Source organism: Mytilus trossulus, chromosome 9 (assembly GCF_036588685.1).
Source record: "Mytilus trossulus isolate FHL-02 chromosome 9, PNRI_Mtr1.1.1.hap1, whole genome shotgun sequence".
Taxonomy (NCBI): domain Eukaryota; kingdom Metazoa; phylum Mollusca; class Bivalvia; order Mytilida; family Mytilidae; genus Mytilus; species Mytilus trossulus.
The window spans coordinates 66,805,234-66,824,245 of NC_086381.1; the positions used below are offsets into that span (position 1 = coordinate 66,805,234).

At 32.4% G+C, this 19,012-nt stretch overlaps 2 protein-coding genes across 2 annotated transcripts; both read right to left on the reverse strand.

Annotated features, from left to right (window-relative positions):
* Positions 1 to 222: 222 nt before the first annotated feature.
* LOC134684879 (uncharacterized) lies at positions 223 to 8,808 on the reverse strand. The gene is made up of 2 exons (XM_063544189.1): positions 8,723 to 8,808; positions 223 to 1,922 (listed from the first exon to the last, which is right to left on the reverse strand). Exon 2 carries the CDS (start codon positions 1,909 to 1,911, stop codon positions 223 to 225), a length of 1,689 nt encoding a protein of 562 aa, XP_063400259.1. The 5' UTR covers positions 1,912 to 1,922; positions 8,723 to 8,808.
* Positions 8,809 to 16,677: 7,869 nt separating this feature from the next.
* Positions 16,678 to 18,366, reverse strand: LOC134684880 (uncharacterized). Its single transcript, XM_063544190.1, has one exon. It carries the CDS (start codon positions 18,364 to 18,366, stop codon positions 16,678 to 16,680), a length of 1,689 nt encoding a protein of 562 aa, XP_063400260.1.
* Positions 18,367 to 19,012: the final 646 nt, after the last annotated feature.

Sequence of the window (19,012 nt, forward strand, 5' to 3'; positions counted from 1 at the left end):
AGAACTATTAAGGTAACAAATATTAGCTCATGTTAAGGCGATATAAATCTGAATTTATTATACAAGCAAACAATTTGAATACAATATTCGAAGATGAATTCATTAAATTCAACATTCAACATAGAGATGACAATATGTGTCCTAACATTTATGCTCACAGGTCATGCAGGTTGTCATTTCCAATAGTGATTTTTGTTTTATCCGATGTGAACTTTTATTTATTTAAACCAAAGTAAAAAGCATTGCAGTATTACCATAATTTGCAACAAGTAACTGATTTGTACTTTTATCATAATTAAGAGAAATGGGGTTGGTAAGACCATCAGTTGATGTAAGTATTTCTTTGTGTTGTTGTCCATCAGCAGATATGACTACCACATTGTTTGATGCGTACCCTACTACGTACACGTTACCATCATTGTCGACAGATATACCATGTGGTCCCCTTAGAATTTTGTTCTTAAATGTCCATTGTGCTGCACCCTGTAACCCATAACATATCACGGAGTCGGTGTTGTTATTTGTATGGTAAATTTTGTCGCCAAAATGTGCAACGTAACAATTTTCTGGTAATCTTACACAGACTATTTCATTTGTTGTGTTGTTGTATGGATCGATCAATTGTATTCCTTTTCCAGCTGCAGAACAAATTATTTGTGTATCTTTCACCGTTATGCCAAAACAATAACTATCAAGTGGTATTTCCTTCTTTATATTTTTGTTCTGTATGTCGATGATTGTAATACCATGTCTCACTGACTCTCCGGATGATACAGCTAATGTGTTGTCTTCACTGATGTACGCTATGTCAAATGCCATTGATGGTGTTTTAACTTCAAAATCGATTGAGCCGTCAGTGTTGAATATTTTGACAATGTTTGAATAACAAAACGTAAACGCCATTCTTCCATCTGATAACAAACAACAACCCCTGGTATAATATCCCTTACTTTCCACAGTTTTATGTAGCTTTATATTGATATCTTCGACTGATCTATTTGAGACGCGTGGTACTAATATTTGGGCTTGTTTGTTTTTCTTCGTTGACAGGATTACATCACATGGTTTCTTCTCAATCTTGACGTCTCCAAATTCCGGGATACCTGTCACAAATTTGTGTAAGACGGCACTGGGATGAAATGACAATTCTATATTTTGTAAGTTGTCTGTGTCGACTAACGTTTGTAGGAATTTATTATTGCAAGAAACTTCATTTTCAAATTGCTTTCCAGAGAAAAACATCTGAAGATTTGTTGCGTGTTGTTTGATTTTGTTTACTTTTTTCTGGTGTTCAGAAATGTCGGATCTCTTTCCATCTAATAAGGCAAGCAATTGTCTTATTTTGTCTGTTTCATTCTTTTCAACTGTATTCAATGTTTCTATTATGGCATTCTGTATTTTGTCCAAATGGTTGTTGATTTTGGCCCGGGTTTCCTTGATTCCCTTTTCAATACGCTGCTTTTTCTCGGATATTGCCTTTATGTTGTTTTCTCGATTCTGACGAATTCTCTCTATATTTTCTACCATTTCTGATAACGACTGTTCAATTTCATTCAAAAACTCCGATGTTTTGGCTTTGTCGATGATGTTGGTTAATCTGACAAAGTCTCGGCAATCGATGTGATCAATTACGACACAACTACCACAGCAGGGACATTCATGCTTTTTACAGTAAATTGTGTACTTCTCATTATGTTTATCACAGTTTTCGGTGAATTTTTTAACATCACTTGGTAAGTCCTGATATTCGGTGATCGGCATGGTATTATGGTTTCGCGATGCTTTAGAAGCAGTATGATGTTTAAGGCATTGTGTGCATAATCCTTCTTCACATTCTGTGCACCAGACTAAAGATAGATTGGTGATATGCTGGATATCACATGGACCGCAAGGAGGTATTGATGATGCCATTGTAAATACAGCTAAAAATAAAAGGATGTTTTTTTAGGTATAGGTATTTTTAGATTCCTCACTATTTATCATCGTACGTATACTTATCCAAAAGATGATTTTAATACATGCCTCTAGAAATAAAAAAAACTACTGACAAACATTTCTCGGCAAAAATATAAATTTCTTTATAGAATGTCATCCGCGACATGAAATATTTTATGTGTTATTTACTTTGACCTCCTGTATTTATATACAGTTGGCACAATTCAGTATTACATTACATTTTTTTCTAAAACATGGTATTTTCTTTTTTGGTAATTTGTTTTTTTTGGACATAAAGACAGGAAACAATGAAGAAGGATTACACGCATGTACAGTTTTAAGTATGGTCTTAAGCCCCAGTCCGACTAGAATACGATCGCACCAAGTTCACCGCGATTCAAAATTAATTCAGATCGTGGTAAGGTCGCAGTATGAGCGGCATTAAGAAGTAAATTGTCGTATCTTTCACGATGCTACTACGTCTTCATTAGCTTCTACAACGATTCCGATCCGATTATACCACGTTCTCACCGCGCTTATTCTGCGACCTCAATACGCTTATCAAGATATTTCTATGCTCTTTACGTTCTCACTAAGATCAAACCACGAGTTATCCCATTGCAACAAATCTTACTGCGATTATAGCACGTTCTTACCACGATAATACTACGTTCATACCGCAATATTACTTTTTTCACAGCAATAACGTCAACATAATGTTCCATATCAATACAGTTTCATTCCCTCTATTCCTGATTAATACGTAGATTTCTCGGAAACAATACAATCACACAACCAAAATCTACCAGAACACGTGAGCGTGGTGGTAGGGGTTGATGTAGAAGCAAAGGGAGCAAAGTAACGAATCTTGATCAAGCAGAGATGTCAGACCGACAAATCCCACCTAACGTACAACATATTGCTGGTCCATCAAGCTCAAATAACGATATTTTAGTGAACAATAGCAAAAATGACACATATGTGTCAATAGATATAGAAAGATGTGGTATGAGTGTCAATGAGACAACTCTCCTGCCAAGTAACAATTTATAGAAAATAAACAATTATAGGCCAAGGTACAGCCTTCAACACGGAGCCTTGGCTCACACCGAACAGCATGCTATAAAGGGCCAAAAAAAATACTAGTGTAAAACCATTTAAACGGGAAAACCAACGGTCTAAAAATGAGAAGCATGGTTGAGCCGTCAGAGCAAATGGATAATTATGTTCAGACAAACAAAATCTAGGGAGCTTTTTTTATACATTTTATGTGAAAATGACAATGAGAATAATGGTTGTAGTGTGCACGTCGTCAGGTCGTAAGAAGACCGTGATGAGTACAGCAAGGGCGTGCTAGAATCGTACCATGGTCGTGAACAGCGTGGTACAGTCGTAGTTGGAGCGTAGTTTGGTCGCGGTGAAAATGGGATGGTCGTAGTGCGGTCATGATAGCGTCGCTGTGAGATCGTAGCGTAGTCGCTCCGAATAGAATCACGCTTTCGTTACGCTCTCGCTACAATTGTACAGCGACCTTTCCGATCTTACTACGATCTTAGTGCGTTCTCACTGCGCTTCTACTACGACCTGATTTCTCCACGACCGCATTACGATTGTTTTGAACATGTTCAAAGTTGGTCACGCTCTTCACGATCTTGAAGACCTCAACACGACCGTACTACGACCTTACTGCGATCTACACGATCGTTCTGCGACCTACACGATCGTACTACGATCATCAAAATTTGTATTTTCTTCACAGATTGTAGTGCGATCGTGGCCTAGTGGGACTGCGGTATTAAAGATATAATCATATTACTTCAACTCTAAATAGCAAGACATAAAACAAAATATAACTATATTTTTTTTAATAGTTATGAAATATTTAACTCACCTAGGCCATATTGTATTGGCAAATATTTTTCTTCTATATATTCTTTTTATGTAGGCGATAAGAAATTCACTGTGTGTTGTTCTATTCTTATGCAGTATTTCAAATATGCAATACTACCTTTCACAGAAGTTTTGTTCTCCTGAATTTTTACAGGTATAAATATAAAATTAAAAAATCAATATTGTATGTTGTACAACATTATATGAGTCAAAAATTTCCCCAATACCAATTAGATATAACATCTTTTGCCTCTATTTATTTAAAGCTAAAACCACATTTTAATAATAATTTTTGAAGTGCTATCCACAAATTTTGAAAATCATCTTGAAGGTCTTGATTTTTGTTCTGTCTGACCATAAGTATCGTAATTTTTATTTTTAAGTTGTATCGTTAATCTAGTCCGATTTCATTTTAAGTTACAAAATAAATTATGTGCTGTCAATAAGTTCAACCTATACGATTATAAAATTTAGAGCAAGTTTATAGCACAAATTCTCACTGTTGTAAGTACAGAAAATAATGCTCATATATTAAATTACATATAAAGGTGCATGAAATTTATAACATGTGCATTGTTATAAATATTTTACAACACTTGGCATATACCTCTGCTCTGATGATATCGTCAGCTAAGTAGTCAGTACTACGGTACTTCGGTACTGACATGATTTGTAATAAAACTTTTTAAAATATTTCGTCTATTGAAGCTTAAAACAAACTAAAGTTACAACTCTCTCATCCAAAGTTTGCCATAGATAAATTGGCTACTTTTTAGACCCTGTTCCAGTTCTTCATATGATTTTGTTATTATTCTTATTTGTCTCACAAGTATACGGCTTAGAGCGTTCTGAGTGAAGGTCATTCCAGAAAAGCGCCTCGGAAGTTTTAAAACATGTTGTTTTATTTGTTTTTCAGCACTGGGGCGGTATCTCTGATGATTGACATGCTTTATAAAAGACCTTACTTAAATAATCCGTTAATGAATATCTCCTTCAGGCAAAGTTGATTTAAGATATATTTAGCTTTTTCTATATCATCTTTGGTTATATAGCTGTGACATATTCGGCTTTGAACGTTACTGGTGAAGTGGGATCAAGAAAAAGGTCCGGATGTAATTTGAAATGTGTTGTTGTAATTTTTTTGGCAGAGTTGAATGTTCGAGTTCCGATAATAAACTTGTGATTGTAGGGTGGTTGCGCTGTTACAAATGAAAGATTCAAAGGTTGGAATGTAAAAATAACAGAGCTACAGGTACAAACAATATGAGTTGAAGAGTGGCATTATTACACATTTGTAATTTCATTAAATGATGTTACATTTTTTCCGACGTAGTCGGTATAGTTTCGGTTTGTGCCCTTTGAACTTAAATACGCTTAACTATGGCAACAGAATACGCATGCTCGAAAATCCTTTCTGTGATTGGACAAAATGCTGTCATGGTGGGTGATTTGGTTGTGTTTGAAAAAAACGTCTCGTTAATTATATCGGGGTGGAAAGCAAGTGAAAAACTATAAATATTTGAACTAGATCTTACAAAGATTTATATTTTTATTAAAATAATTGTTTCTCCAATGGCTCTTTGCATGCATGACAGCTGTTTATTCGGGACAATTATATAATTTTAATGTAAACTGTGTTGTACGAACGTACATGACTTTTAGAACGCACCTACGCATGTGAGATTTCCGCGGGGTTTTGGTAAATGTAAACAGAAAGATACGAGGACCGAAGAATACTGAACACAAACAGAGAAAACGTTATTAAAATGGTAAATCACTTATTTAAATATAATCGGAATATTCACAAAACAATTTGTAACGATTTAATTAAAGAGGTCCTGCATCATTGTGCTCTTGAAGGTTATCGAAATGATAGATTTAAACATATACTCAAATGTAAATATGTATGTCGGATATCTTTTTTAAAGATAGTTCTTGTTTGCACTATAGACATACCATACATTTACATTAATGAAAGATTAATTGAAAAAAAAATATTATTGTATAAACAGTTTATCTAAAAAAAATGTATTAAAAAGGCAATACATTTACTTTTACGAGTGGTTTAATTAAACATATCTATTTGGTTAAATTTTGGATTAATTTGATTATCAAAGATTTAATAAATCTTGTTTTACAAGTGGTTTAATTATACATTCATGTTTGTTTAAATTTAAGACTTGTTTAAACATGACTGTAATACATCTTGTTTTGTCAGTGGTGTAGTCATTCATTTATTTTAATTTAAATTAAATATTTATAGTGTATTATACTGTAGGTAATATAAATTAAGGGGGTAGACCTGGTATATGGGAGACAACTCTTACACATGAATTGAAAGTCATTAGTGCGTTTTAACATAGCAGTAAATTAAACAGTGATCAAGCATTTATGTTGTTTACATTTGGCTGTGAGAATAAGGCAGACAGATCCAGTAAGCTGTACATGTTTGACACCACCAATTACACTAAAGAACAATTTTTTTAATGATGTCGATAAAAAGGTAGAAAATTACCATTTATAAATGAAATGCTTAAAAGACACCAATGAACTGATTCTGATGTGTTCTGGAGCAACTTTACTGACTAAAGGACCCTGTGGCATTATTTAGCAAAAACCTTAGAAGTTTTGGGAAATTCGATTTGAACATATGAATAAAATAATGAAGGAATATGGTTTTAGTGCTAAGTCATTTATAAAGAGTTTGTACTTACTGTTTGTGTTTGGGTTTTTTTTTCCAAAATTAAAGGCTTAATTCTAGAAGATATGATCTAAACATCAATTCTAGTACAAGCTTATGCTAATAGATAATCTACATAAACACAAAGATAGTACTTAGATAGTGACTGTCAAATCATTGAATTCGCATAGCGTCTGTTATTGATGACAGGGGCATTTTGTAGTCTGGGGAGAAACCAGTAAATAGTTATGTAAAAGTCATGTCAACTCGTCCCATTAGGATACTCGTCCCATACTGAATATTACTGTTTTTGTTTACAAAATTTATTACAAGTATTATAAGAACAGTACTCCTTTGACTATTACACATTAAAACAATGCAAAGACAGTCTGTAGGAGGTTTTGTAAGGGTAAATGAATTTTGTCCCAAAATTCTTATTTTTTCGTGTGCCTTGTTAGCCAACTTGTTGTAAATTTGAAAATTTCAAACGGTCAATTTCGATAAAATTTTGTGATTTTAAAGATTGAGAACCAAAATATGTTTAAACAATTTTTTGCAGAAATTAAACGACAATTTTTTTTATCGCTAAATAAAAAAAAAAAATGTTATCTGAGCTGGCCAGACTCTTCGCCGTATCAATTATTAAAAACCGTGGTTTTTTTTTTTACATTCAGCCTATTTGAATCACCATGATGTTTCAGATATACTTTAAGATATGTTTCTTCTATGCAAATTTACAGTCAGGGGTATTTCTAATGACAACATGTGCAAAAACACTCAATGATTTTTGCCTACTAGTGTTTTCGACCGTTTTTTAGGGTACCCCAAAACTGGTCATATTCAATATACCCTAAACATAAAATGAAACGGTATATTTCCTTGAGACTTTGGCAGATGATGCATGGACCTACCTTTTCAATGATGTAAATATTAGAAAAATTAAACGAAAGGAAAAGTTTGGTGTTACCAAGGCCAACCCCCTTAATTGAACAGTTTCATTTTGTTAAAGGAGTAGTGGCAATAAGGCCTTTATTTGGCTCAAATATTAATGCAAATCTAAAAGTTATCATACATATTCTAAAATGTGTCCAAACTTAACTAAGGTACCAGGGATCCAGAAAATAAAATCAAGTTTCACATTGAACAAGTTACCATGGCAACAAGCCATGACAAAATTTGCATATTTGTAAAATTTCTCGATTTTCCTTGATTTTCATCAAATTTTAAGTATATTTTAGATTGGAATAGTATGTGCGCACCCAAGAAACAACTTTATATTTGGTGAGATTATGTCAATAGTTATAATGAAGCTTCTCTCAAATTATTTTGTTGTTTCTTGGCTGCCAGCACACCATGTTTCCACAATGGAAATAACAATGGAAAACTGCATAAAATTCTGTATTTTCATCTTTTTTGTGAAAACGGTACATATTATGACGTAATTGTGACGTCATCAGATAAAAATCATCTTGATGTTTTTCATTTATGTGTCTTGACACTATGCATTTCTGAGCATTTGGTGCCATTTTGAAATAGTTGTCAAATATTTTATTTTCATGGGCCAAAACCGGGCCTTAATGCCCCTACTCCTTTGAGATTTATTTTGTATTAAACATATTATGAATCTTCTTTTAAGACATGTTTAATTAAACAATTATTTTTCTTAAATCTAAAACTTATTATGTATTACACATATACTAAATCTACATTTACGAATCGTTTAACCGAAAACTTAAAATTGATTAAATCATTCACAAAATATTGATTAAAACTAACTTAAATTTAAGACTGTTAGACTAATCAAATTAAGTAAATTATTAGACTTGGTAAAATGCATCATTTCATGCAGTGTTAAGTATTGAGTGTTCGATGTATAATGCGGTTAATTAAACCCGACTTGTGAGTTATGCTTTTATGAAGCGTGTAACATGATGACACTCTGTAGATTTGAATGACACGAGGTACATTTCATTTTATATGCCCGGTCCTTAAAGTCTACGTGTTTTACATGTATGTATGTATGTATTTTGTATGTGTACAACTGCACAATCTATCGCAGACAATAAATATGAGGTAAGTTTTGGTATAGATAATGATTGTCTCCCTTGCATTTGAACTTAGAAACATGTTTTCTTAAACAAAACAAATAAATAATGTAATCCTTATAAGATATGATCGATTTGTATTGATAACTAGGCAAATTATATAAAATCTTACCTACTTTCAATATCACTCCGTCACTGAAGTGGATAGAATAAGTGGTATTTATTTCTGTTTTATAATCCGCCCAACAGGAAGGTAAATAACCGTATTGATAATTATATCAGATGACTTCCAACGATTTGAAAATGTATACATAGTTATATATAGATACCAAGTTATAATGGCGGTATGTTTAAACAGATGTAGTGACAAAACTCTTTACTCGCATTTGGTTCATGTTATTATATAATCACAATTTTCTACATGAGATAATGCCCGTACCAAGTCAGGAATATGACAGTTGTTGTCCATTCGTTTGATGTGTTTCATCTTTTGATTTTGCCATTTGATTACGGAATTTCGGTTTTGAATTTTTCTAGTATATCAGTATTTTTGTGATTTCCTTTTTTTTTGGCAGGTTTTGTAGGCATTTATGTTTATTACATGTATATATAATTTAACTTCAAGTTTTTAATTTATAATGTACCGTCGCTGATCAATTGATTTGCTACTACGTATACACTCAACAGAATATATTCCATAGTGGAGAACTCTAAATTGTATTTGTTCACGGGGTAGAGCTTTAAAAAGTACATACTAAGTCCTTTCTATGATCAGATGAATTCCTTTTTATTTATTTGCATTCTATTTCTTTTTCCGTGGCAATATTTTCAAAGAGTTAATACCGAAGAGACATTCATCCTTTTAAGTGGAAAATAAAATGACAACTTGAAGACAAAAAAACATGAAAAACACAACATACATGTAGAAACTGAGGACTGAGCAATTCGGAGCACCATGAAAACCAGGGGTTGTGATCCTATGTGCTCAAGAAGGGTTAGCATATTGTTATAGTCGGAATGAAAATGTGGTTTATGTTGTTTTGTCTTAAATATCGATTCCAACCTGGAATTGCTGCATGACACAGATTCACGTTGGCATACTAGCTGTCAGTCAATAACAAACATAACTCAACATCGTTTAATTAAATGTTGAAGTAAATAACTTCCATCATGTCCATATTTCAAAATTAGCATTAAATATTAAATTAAAAAATCGAAACGCATGAAAAATAAACACAAATAAATTTAAAGGCTTTTTAAATTCAGTTATTACATCTTATGTGTTGCTATGTTATCAATGTTGAGAGCAAACTAACTTCTGCAATAAACTAAAAAAATAATTAGCTTGCGATCAACAATCATTGAATGAAATATGATATGTCTTTATACGTCAAAGATTCGAAATAAATGCTAAACAAACTAAATTAATGACTAAAATAGTATATACATGTGTATATGCATGAATTTGGTTCAATACTTTGATTAACAATATCAAAACAAAGGGTAGAACTAGAGCTCCTCTGTTGACTCGTTTGTGGGATTCTTTGTTTTCAATTATTAATCTTCACTTCACATTTAACATATTATGGTAGTCTTAATAAAGATTGCAAATCAAAAATCAAAACACTGCATACAACAACATATATCAAACTGCGACTCAGTATTTTCATGACGTAGGATGTAAACTTATTTAAAGACAAGGTGATGGAGATGATTCAACAAAAAATGATCAACACAGAATCGTAACAAGAATGCATCTTAAATAAAGTTTCTTTGTTGTAGCGATAAATTATCAACACTGCCCATTAATCATTTTGAAAATTAAAACGTGCGATGTTGTGTATTTCAGTCTGATAAACGGACGACAAAATTGTTTCAGTCAAAATCATTATTGAACGTAAATCAAAGTTTAATAAAGAAAAAATGACCTAAAACTGTTTGAAGCTTTCATTGAAATTTGGCATCGTCCAGCTTGATTCTTTAAAGGAATAGCTTGAAGTTTTAAAATAAAAACAAAGATATATAATTAATTTGACATGTGTCTTTTCAAGTCCCTATTGTTTTGAATGATCTCCCTTTTGCTTATGCATCTTTATACATTGTTTGCTGTAACATTTTACATTCTGTCATTCTCAGAAAATCAACATCCCCTTTTTTTAGACCACCTTTTCATATGGGACAGTGTACGCCTTATTCATCTTTTCGTCGTCAGTATACGTAGTTCGTAAGTGTGAACGAAAAGTTACGATATAAAACTACTTAGCTAAATGAAAAAAAAATAGCAACAAGGACAACAAATTTCAATTTGTGTTAATTTTCAGCTATAATTAGCAGACAAAGATGGAAATTGTTAATGACAAAAAAAAACGGTACGCATAACCAGATCCACTAGTACATCATGTAGTCAAAATCATATTTCAAACTTGGTAGAGGTACATGTTTTCCTGTTTTTATAGCTATAAAAACTAATACATGTATGACAGTTGCATTAATCTTACTAAGTTCTCTTTTAGCGAGGCGCGATATGGACATTTGGAAAATACGCAGGGAGGACTGCATCTTATCAAGTGATAATGGCGTTACATTTAAAATAAAAGGTTGGATGAATAGCATACATAAGGTGAATGATAGATGTATCATAATTAACGTTGAAGATGTAAATGATAAGAAACTTGTCAGCATTCGTATCTCAATAAACTGTCTGTTATTTTAACCAAAAATCGAGGAAAAAACGGGGATATCACATTCATACGTACTGGGCTTAACAACAGAATACAATAAACATAGATTTAACTATAAAATTAGAAGTTATATACTCTTATATTAATTTTGCAAACGGACACATTATCATTTTTTTATATAACCCTCGGTCGATATAGATAGCAAACAGGTTGATCATGTAACGATTATGTTTTTAAAGAATATCCTATGGAAAATTCAGGCCAAAACGTGTTACACAAGTTTTAAACCAATTTGAAACTATGCCTTATTTTACAATTATGCTATTTATGAAAATTAAAAATAAAACGAAGAATTTTCTGTTATCATTCTTATGATTTAAAACCTCTAATGATAAAGAGTTATCAAAGCTACAGACAAGCGTTTCGTAGCTTATATAATGTATACATGTATGTAGCAACATTCCAGCAAGAGTTACAAATGATAGAGTAATCATCCCGTCATAATGATACAGACACACCAAATACGAGTTGGTAGACTGTTATGTAATAAACGTCTCACGGATCATATCAGATATGCTCATAAACTTAATTCTGTCACATTTTTATGAATGTGACCTGCAGAATTATACTTATATATGCAGATGGACGTATGGCAAGGCAATTCAACACTAATCGGTCTACCAATTTGACTTCACAACTATCCCACCTCTAATAAATACTATCATGAAAGAATCAAAAAAGGAGTTTGAGTGGTCTACACGTGGGACAAAGATACTTTTATATTTGGTGTTCTACCACAAAGTGAAGCAATTGAAAACGATGTACAAGAAATAAACAAAATTAATCCAGAAATGAAAAACATTAGTTTAAAGTCAGTATGGTCCAATAAAAAAATGAAGATATTGTATAATTGCCAAAGTTCAACTTTAGTTAATGTTAGTGATTAAAGGCAACCATACGGCCTTCAACAATGAAGACCATACCGCAGTTTCGGCCATAAAAGGTACTGACATGAGAAAATAAAACAAATGCAATTGTGAAAAGAAACTGCCTGACTAATTACAAAACAAATATAGAAAAACAAATACGATAGACATGAACTTTTTGAATCTTATAGACATGCTTTTATAAATTAACTTTTTAACTTTTTAAAAAATTTTAATTTTTGAAGTACTAAGGCTTTTCCACCTCAGGCATAGATTACCTTAGCTGTATCTGGCAAAACTTTTAAGAATTTTGGTTCGCAATGCTCTTCAATTTCGTACTTTATTTGTCTTTTTAACTTTTTTGGATTGGAGCGTCACAGATGAGTCTTTTGTAGACGAAACGCGCGTCTGGCGTATATACAAAATTTAGTCCTGGTATCTATGATGAGTTTATTAAAGACCAGTAAATAGCTATACGAAACACATTATATGTTTTAAAAAAATGCCTGTATGTTACTTTTTAATGATCTTAGTTGTTTGACAATTATCATTTTTGATGTCTGCCTTATTAAAGCAATATGCAATATTTTATGTATATATCTTCATCTATATGAAGTTTTCATCGTGTGCTTTCTTGTATTTGAATGACGCGTGCTTCTGTTACAAGATTTCATATTTGAAAGGAGTAATGCTTTTTTAAACGTATGACTGATTATTCTTGTTACTGGGTTCAATTAATTGATTGGATTATAGTTAATTTTCAAATTACCAAAATTGTTTTCTTATTCTGAATATTTGGCAAAGAAACCTAAATCCTATGATGGACAAACTATGTTTGCAGTCATTCATCTTCAAATATAATGTACATTAATTAAGAATTCCTCCAATAAAAATACTGAATTTGGTATTTCGAACTCAAATGTTCGAGTAAAATGTAAAAGAGGGACGAAAGATACCAGAGGGACAGTCAAACGCATACATCGACAATAAATTGACAACGCCATTGCTAAAACGAAAAAAAAAAATACAGACACACCAAAGTACATATGACACAATATAGAAAACTAAGGAATAAGCAACACGAACCCCACCACAAACTCGAGGTGATATCAGGCTCCGGAAGGATAACCGGATCATGCTCCACATGTGGCACCCGTCGTGTTGCTTATGTGATAACAAAGCCAGTAAATTGTCTTATGCGGTAGGTCACATTCATGAAAGAGAAGGGGATTGTAGTTACGACGTAAGGAATATATCCGATATCATTTGTCAAACGGTTATTCTATAATGGTCAACCAACTCGTGATGGCGAAGGATGATACAATATTTGATGGCCAAAAGGAAGGTCTATGACTTTATGTACCACCTATATTTCCAATCTGTTCTTTACCATGTATGCTTGATGCTATCTTAGAGTAGATTTATAAGCTCTTTGATCTAAAGTCATATCGTTTACCTTATTATTCAAAATCTTGAGGTTTATCTAACAAAATCTATAGAATTACTACATAATATCTTTGAATACTAAGACTGACGGTTACTTCCTTTTGACAATCATTTGTATTATATATATTTTTTTAATAGTTTATATTCAACTGTATTCAGCTGATCTTAACAACACTATTCTCACTCACATAAAATAAGGTTAAAGGTTATATATCAGGCACTTTCTACGTTTACTGCATTTTATTCACTTGATTTAAAATTATAAGATACCAGAACTAGGTTATGAGATTTTTCTCATTCCAACGTCATAGATGAGTATCCGTGATGAGTTAGATTATGTTATAAACCCCCACCATGTGATCAAGTTACAACAATACTTTCAGTAACATTCAGCTTTCAAAATTTTGACAAAGAACATTCCTGATGAAGGTAGATTTAGATATGGGCTTCGGACACATACAATTGAAAATAATAATTTCGTGTTCAGCTTGAAGTTATTTTACATCTGATGATCATTTAATAATACGATGTTAGTTATCAAGTGCAATGCCTACTTGAAATATATTGTCACATATTTTTTACGATTCTTCTTTTTGTGAACTTGTGGTTAACGTATCACATTAGTATACACTTGTCCTATGTATACATGCACTATTTATAGATTTATGTTAGTTGAAACACAACCATCCATTTATGAATATTACAAAAAACTGAAAATTTTGATTCTTTGCAATATCACTTAACCCAAATATCTTATATATCAATGGCTGATTACATAACTGTTGTTGTTTAGTTGTAAAATTGATGTCATTCCTTCGAAAGATTTATTGACGGCATTACAAGCTGGTTGATCATTAAGGGATGGTGACATACATCTTTCTTACGTCATACCAAGTACATATTTCCACAACATTACTTATCGAATCGTTACTTGAAAAATATGATCAACACGACAGTTGTCACATGTAGAGCAGGATCTGCATACATTTTTAGAGCATCTGTAATCACCCCAGATTTTGGTAGGGTTCGTGTGACTCGGTATTTAATTGTCTATGTAGTGTTTTGTGTGCTGCTGTTTGTCTGCTGGTATATTAGTCATAACAGTGTCTGTTCTTTTTGACATATGAATTTGATTGTCCTTCTTGAATCTATCTTGAATATATCAACAGATAACGTATACAATAGATACAGTAAAGTCCGAATCATAGCATGGATTTACATCATTCTGTAAATTGACAATGGTGGTTAGTTGGAAACAAAACAATAGATCAACAGATATACAATCAGCTTTCCTGAGAACATTTCATGTATGTATAACAACATTCTAACAGCATCTGCATACCACATGTTATCTCCTGGATGATAGATTGTTTGTATTTCCTATCATAACTTTCTGTCTAGCATGTCCAGTGCATAAAACCAAGTGTTCAAAGCAGTGTAATTGGAATCATTTCGTCGTAAATTTTACTTACACTACAAGGATTCAGTTTACTAATATACGTGTAGTGGTAAATTCATTCAATAAATATACCTCATCCGGGACCGCCCATTTGGGGGAGAGCTTCCTGTACAAAATTGAAGTCATGTGCTTTTCTGATTGGTGATAATGTTTGTAATAAGCATTTTTAGTAGATGGATCAAAACTAGTTGAAAAAAAAGAAGAAAAAAATGCTGAATAAACAATATTTTTGAAAAGTAATGGAGGTCAATATAGGAATTCCGTGCGAATCTACATTGTATGTAAACAAGGCCATGTGAATGCCCAAAAATGCCGCTTGACCCCATGTTTTTATTGTCGCAAAAGATTTATTGTACATTCATGAATGATATATAAAAGTTAATAATTTCTAAAGGTAAATCAGGTATACATACCATACATAGATTAGCATTAAAGTCAATGGGATATTTTTGTTCTGAATTTACCCTTTTACATGGTCGGTTTAAAACATGAACATTGATGTGTTCCAAATACCCCAATACCCTAATAGTGCCGTCCCTCTCAAATTTGACAATTCACTTGGTTTTACTTTGTACAAAAATGAGCAACACGACGGTTGCCAAATTTAGAGCTTGTGGAGCATTTCTGCAGCATCTACCATAAACCCAAGTTTTTGGTTCGGTTCTTTATGCTCGATATACATGCAATATCTACATGTATGTCAACTGCAAAGCAGCCATCCATGTGTTAGTTTTACAAATATCATGTAGTGTTTACCTTTCAAAATGCATAATTAATAACTTTTCCATTGACAATTGAAGGCATTTCTGCAATCGACAACTTTGAAATATCACTTAGCTAAAAAATAAATTTAATATCAATGGTCGATTAAATAATTGTTGTTGTTTAGTTGTAAAATTGATTTCATCCTTTCTGTCCGTTAAATACCCTTTATTATTTTGCAGTGAAAATGTTAGGAATAAATTTTCATCAAAACCAGCAAGCGTCTTAATTGGTATTGCAGTTGATTATTTCAACCAAAACTAATAATTAGTGGCACTCAAAACAAAACAATCAGGTGAAATCTAAAAAAAATATAATTAATGAACATTAAAATACCCCAAAAAAATAAATTAGTATTTTGAATAATTAAACATTTCAAATTAACAGTGAATCAACAGAACTATTAAGGTAACAAATAATAGCTCATGTTAAGGCGATATAATTCTTAATTTATCACTCAAGCAAACAATTTGAATACAATATTCGAAGATTAATTCATTTAATCCAACATCCAACATAGAGATAACAATATTTGTCCTAAAACGTATGCTCACAGGTTGTCATTTCCAATAGTGTTATAACTATCTGGTACCCTAGTAGTTTCACAAAGTATTTATATGTTAATATAACCTGATATTAGAATGAAAAACTATTAGGTACGGATAACATGGTTTCCAATTCAAATATTAAAACCTAATCATTCACTGATCACTGGGTAATTTGTTACTGTACCATATGTTTTATTGTGTCAAATTATGGATAAGTTATTTATTTTACAATTAAACAATTCAATGAAATAACTTAGAAGAAATAAGGGGAGTCTTTGTTTTACCCGATGTGAAATTTTATTCATTCAAACCAAAGTAAAAATCATTGCAGTATTTTGATTATTTGCAACAAGTAGCTGATTTGTATTTTTATCATAATTAAGAGAAAAAGAGCTGGAAAGACCATCCTTTGCTGTAAGTATTTCTTTGTGGTGTTGTCCATCAGCAGATATAACTACCACATTGTTTGATGAGTACCCTACTACATACACGTTACCATCATTGTCGACAGATATACCACATGGTGTCCTTAAAATTTTGTTCTTAAATGTCCAATGTGCAGCACCCTGTAACCCATAACATATCACAGAGTCGCTTTTTTTATTTGTATGGTAAATTTTGTCACCAAAATGTGCAACGTAACAAGATAGCGGTAGTTTTACGCTGACTATTTCATTTGTTGAGTTGTTGTACGGATCGATCAATAGTATTCCATTTCCAGCTGCAGAATAAACTAATTGTGTATCCTTCACTGTTATGCCATAGCAATAACTATCAAGTGGTATTTCTTTCTTTATATTTTTGTTTTGTATGTCGATGATTGTAATGCTCTGTCTCCCTGACCCTCCGGATGTTACAGCTAATGTGTTGTCCACACTGATGTACGCTACGTCAAATGCCATTGATGGTGTTTCAACTTCAAAATCTTTTGAGCCGTCAGCGTTGATTATTTTGACAATGTTTGAAGAATAAAGCGTGAACGCCATTCTTAAATCTGGTAGCAAACAACATCCCGTGACATCATATCGCTCGTTATTAACAGTTTTACGAAGCTTTATATTGATATCTTCGACTGACCTATTTGAGACGCGTGGAACCAACATTTGGGCTTGTTTGTTTTTCTTCCTTGACAGGATTACATCACATGATTTCCTCTCAATATTGACGTCTCCAAATTCCTGGATATCTGTCACGAATTTGTGTAAGACGGCACTGGGATGAAATGACAATTCTATATTTTGTAAGTTGTCTGTGACGACTAACGATTGTAGGAATTTATCATTGCAGGAAACTTCATTTTCAAATTGCTTTACAGAGAAAAACATCTGAAGATCTGTTGCGTGTTGTTTGATTTTTTTTACATTTTTCTGGTATCTAGAAATTTCGGCTCTCTTTCCATCTAATAAGGCAAGCAATTGCGTTATTTGGTCTATTTCTTTTTGTTCAACTGCATTCAATGTTTCTATAATGACATCCTGTATTTTGTCCAAATGGTTGTTGATTTTGGCCCGTGTTTCCTTGATTTCCTTTTCAATATGCTGCTTTTTCTCGGATATTGTCTTTATGTTTTTTTCTCGATTCTGACGAATTCTCTCTATATTTTTTGCCATTTCTGATAACGACTGTTCAATTTCATTTATAGACTCCGATGATTTAGCTTTGTCGATGATGTTGGTTAATCTGACAAAGTCTCGGCAATCGATGTGATCTTCTACGACACAACTACCACAGCAGGGACATTCATGCTTTCTACAGTAAATTGTGTACTTCTCATTATGTTTACTACAGTTTTCGGTGATTTTTTTAACATCATTTGGTAATTCCTGATATTCGTTAATCGGCAAGGTGTTATGGTTTCGCGATGCTTTAGAAGCAGTATGATGCTTTATGCATTGTGTGCATAATCCTTCTTCACATTCTGTGCACCAGACTATGGATGGTTTGGTGATATGCTGGATATCACAGGGACCGCAAGAAGGTATTGATGATGCCATTGTACAAACAACTAAAAATAAAAGGAATTTATTTAGATATAGTTTTTCCATCACTATTTACAACCGTGTTTTGCTAATAGATGCTTTAATAGATAATTAACCGGAATATCTGCTTCTAGTAATGATAAATAGCTACTGACAAACATTTCTCGGCAAAAAGATATTTCTTTATAAAAATGTCATCGCGACATGATGTATGTTGTGTTTAATTTACTTTGACCTCCATTATTTATATACAGTTGGCACAATTCAGTATTACATTACTTTTCTAATACATGGAATGAACATTATATTTTATGTCTTTATTTTTGTTCTGTCTGACCATAAGTATCGGGGTTTTTTTAACTTTTATTGTGATTCTTGTCCGATTTTATTTTTAGTCCGATTTCATTCTTAGTAACATAATAAATGATGTGTTGTCAATAAGTTCAACCTTTGCGATTACAATTTTATAGGAAGTTTATAGCACAAATTATCACCGTTGCAAGTACAGAAAATAATGATCATATTTTGAATTACAGGAGCATGAAATTAATAACATGTGGCTATAAATGTTTTACAACACTTGGGATATACCTCTGCTCCAATGATATCATCAGCCAAGTAGTCAGTACTCCGGTACTTCAGTACTGACATGATGTGTAAT

What these genes read in the sequence shown, in the direction of transcription:
- LOC134684879 (XM_063544189.1), bottom strand. Translation starts at nt 1,911, where the DNA reads ATGGCATCATCAATACCTCCTTGCGGTCCATGTGATATCCAGCATATC.
- LOC134684880 (XM_063544190.1), bottom strand. Translation starts at nt 18,366, where the DNA reads ATGGCATCATCAATACCTTCTTGCGGTCCCTGTGATATCCAGCATATC.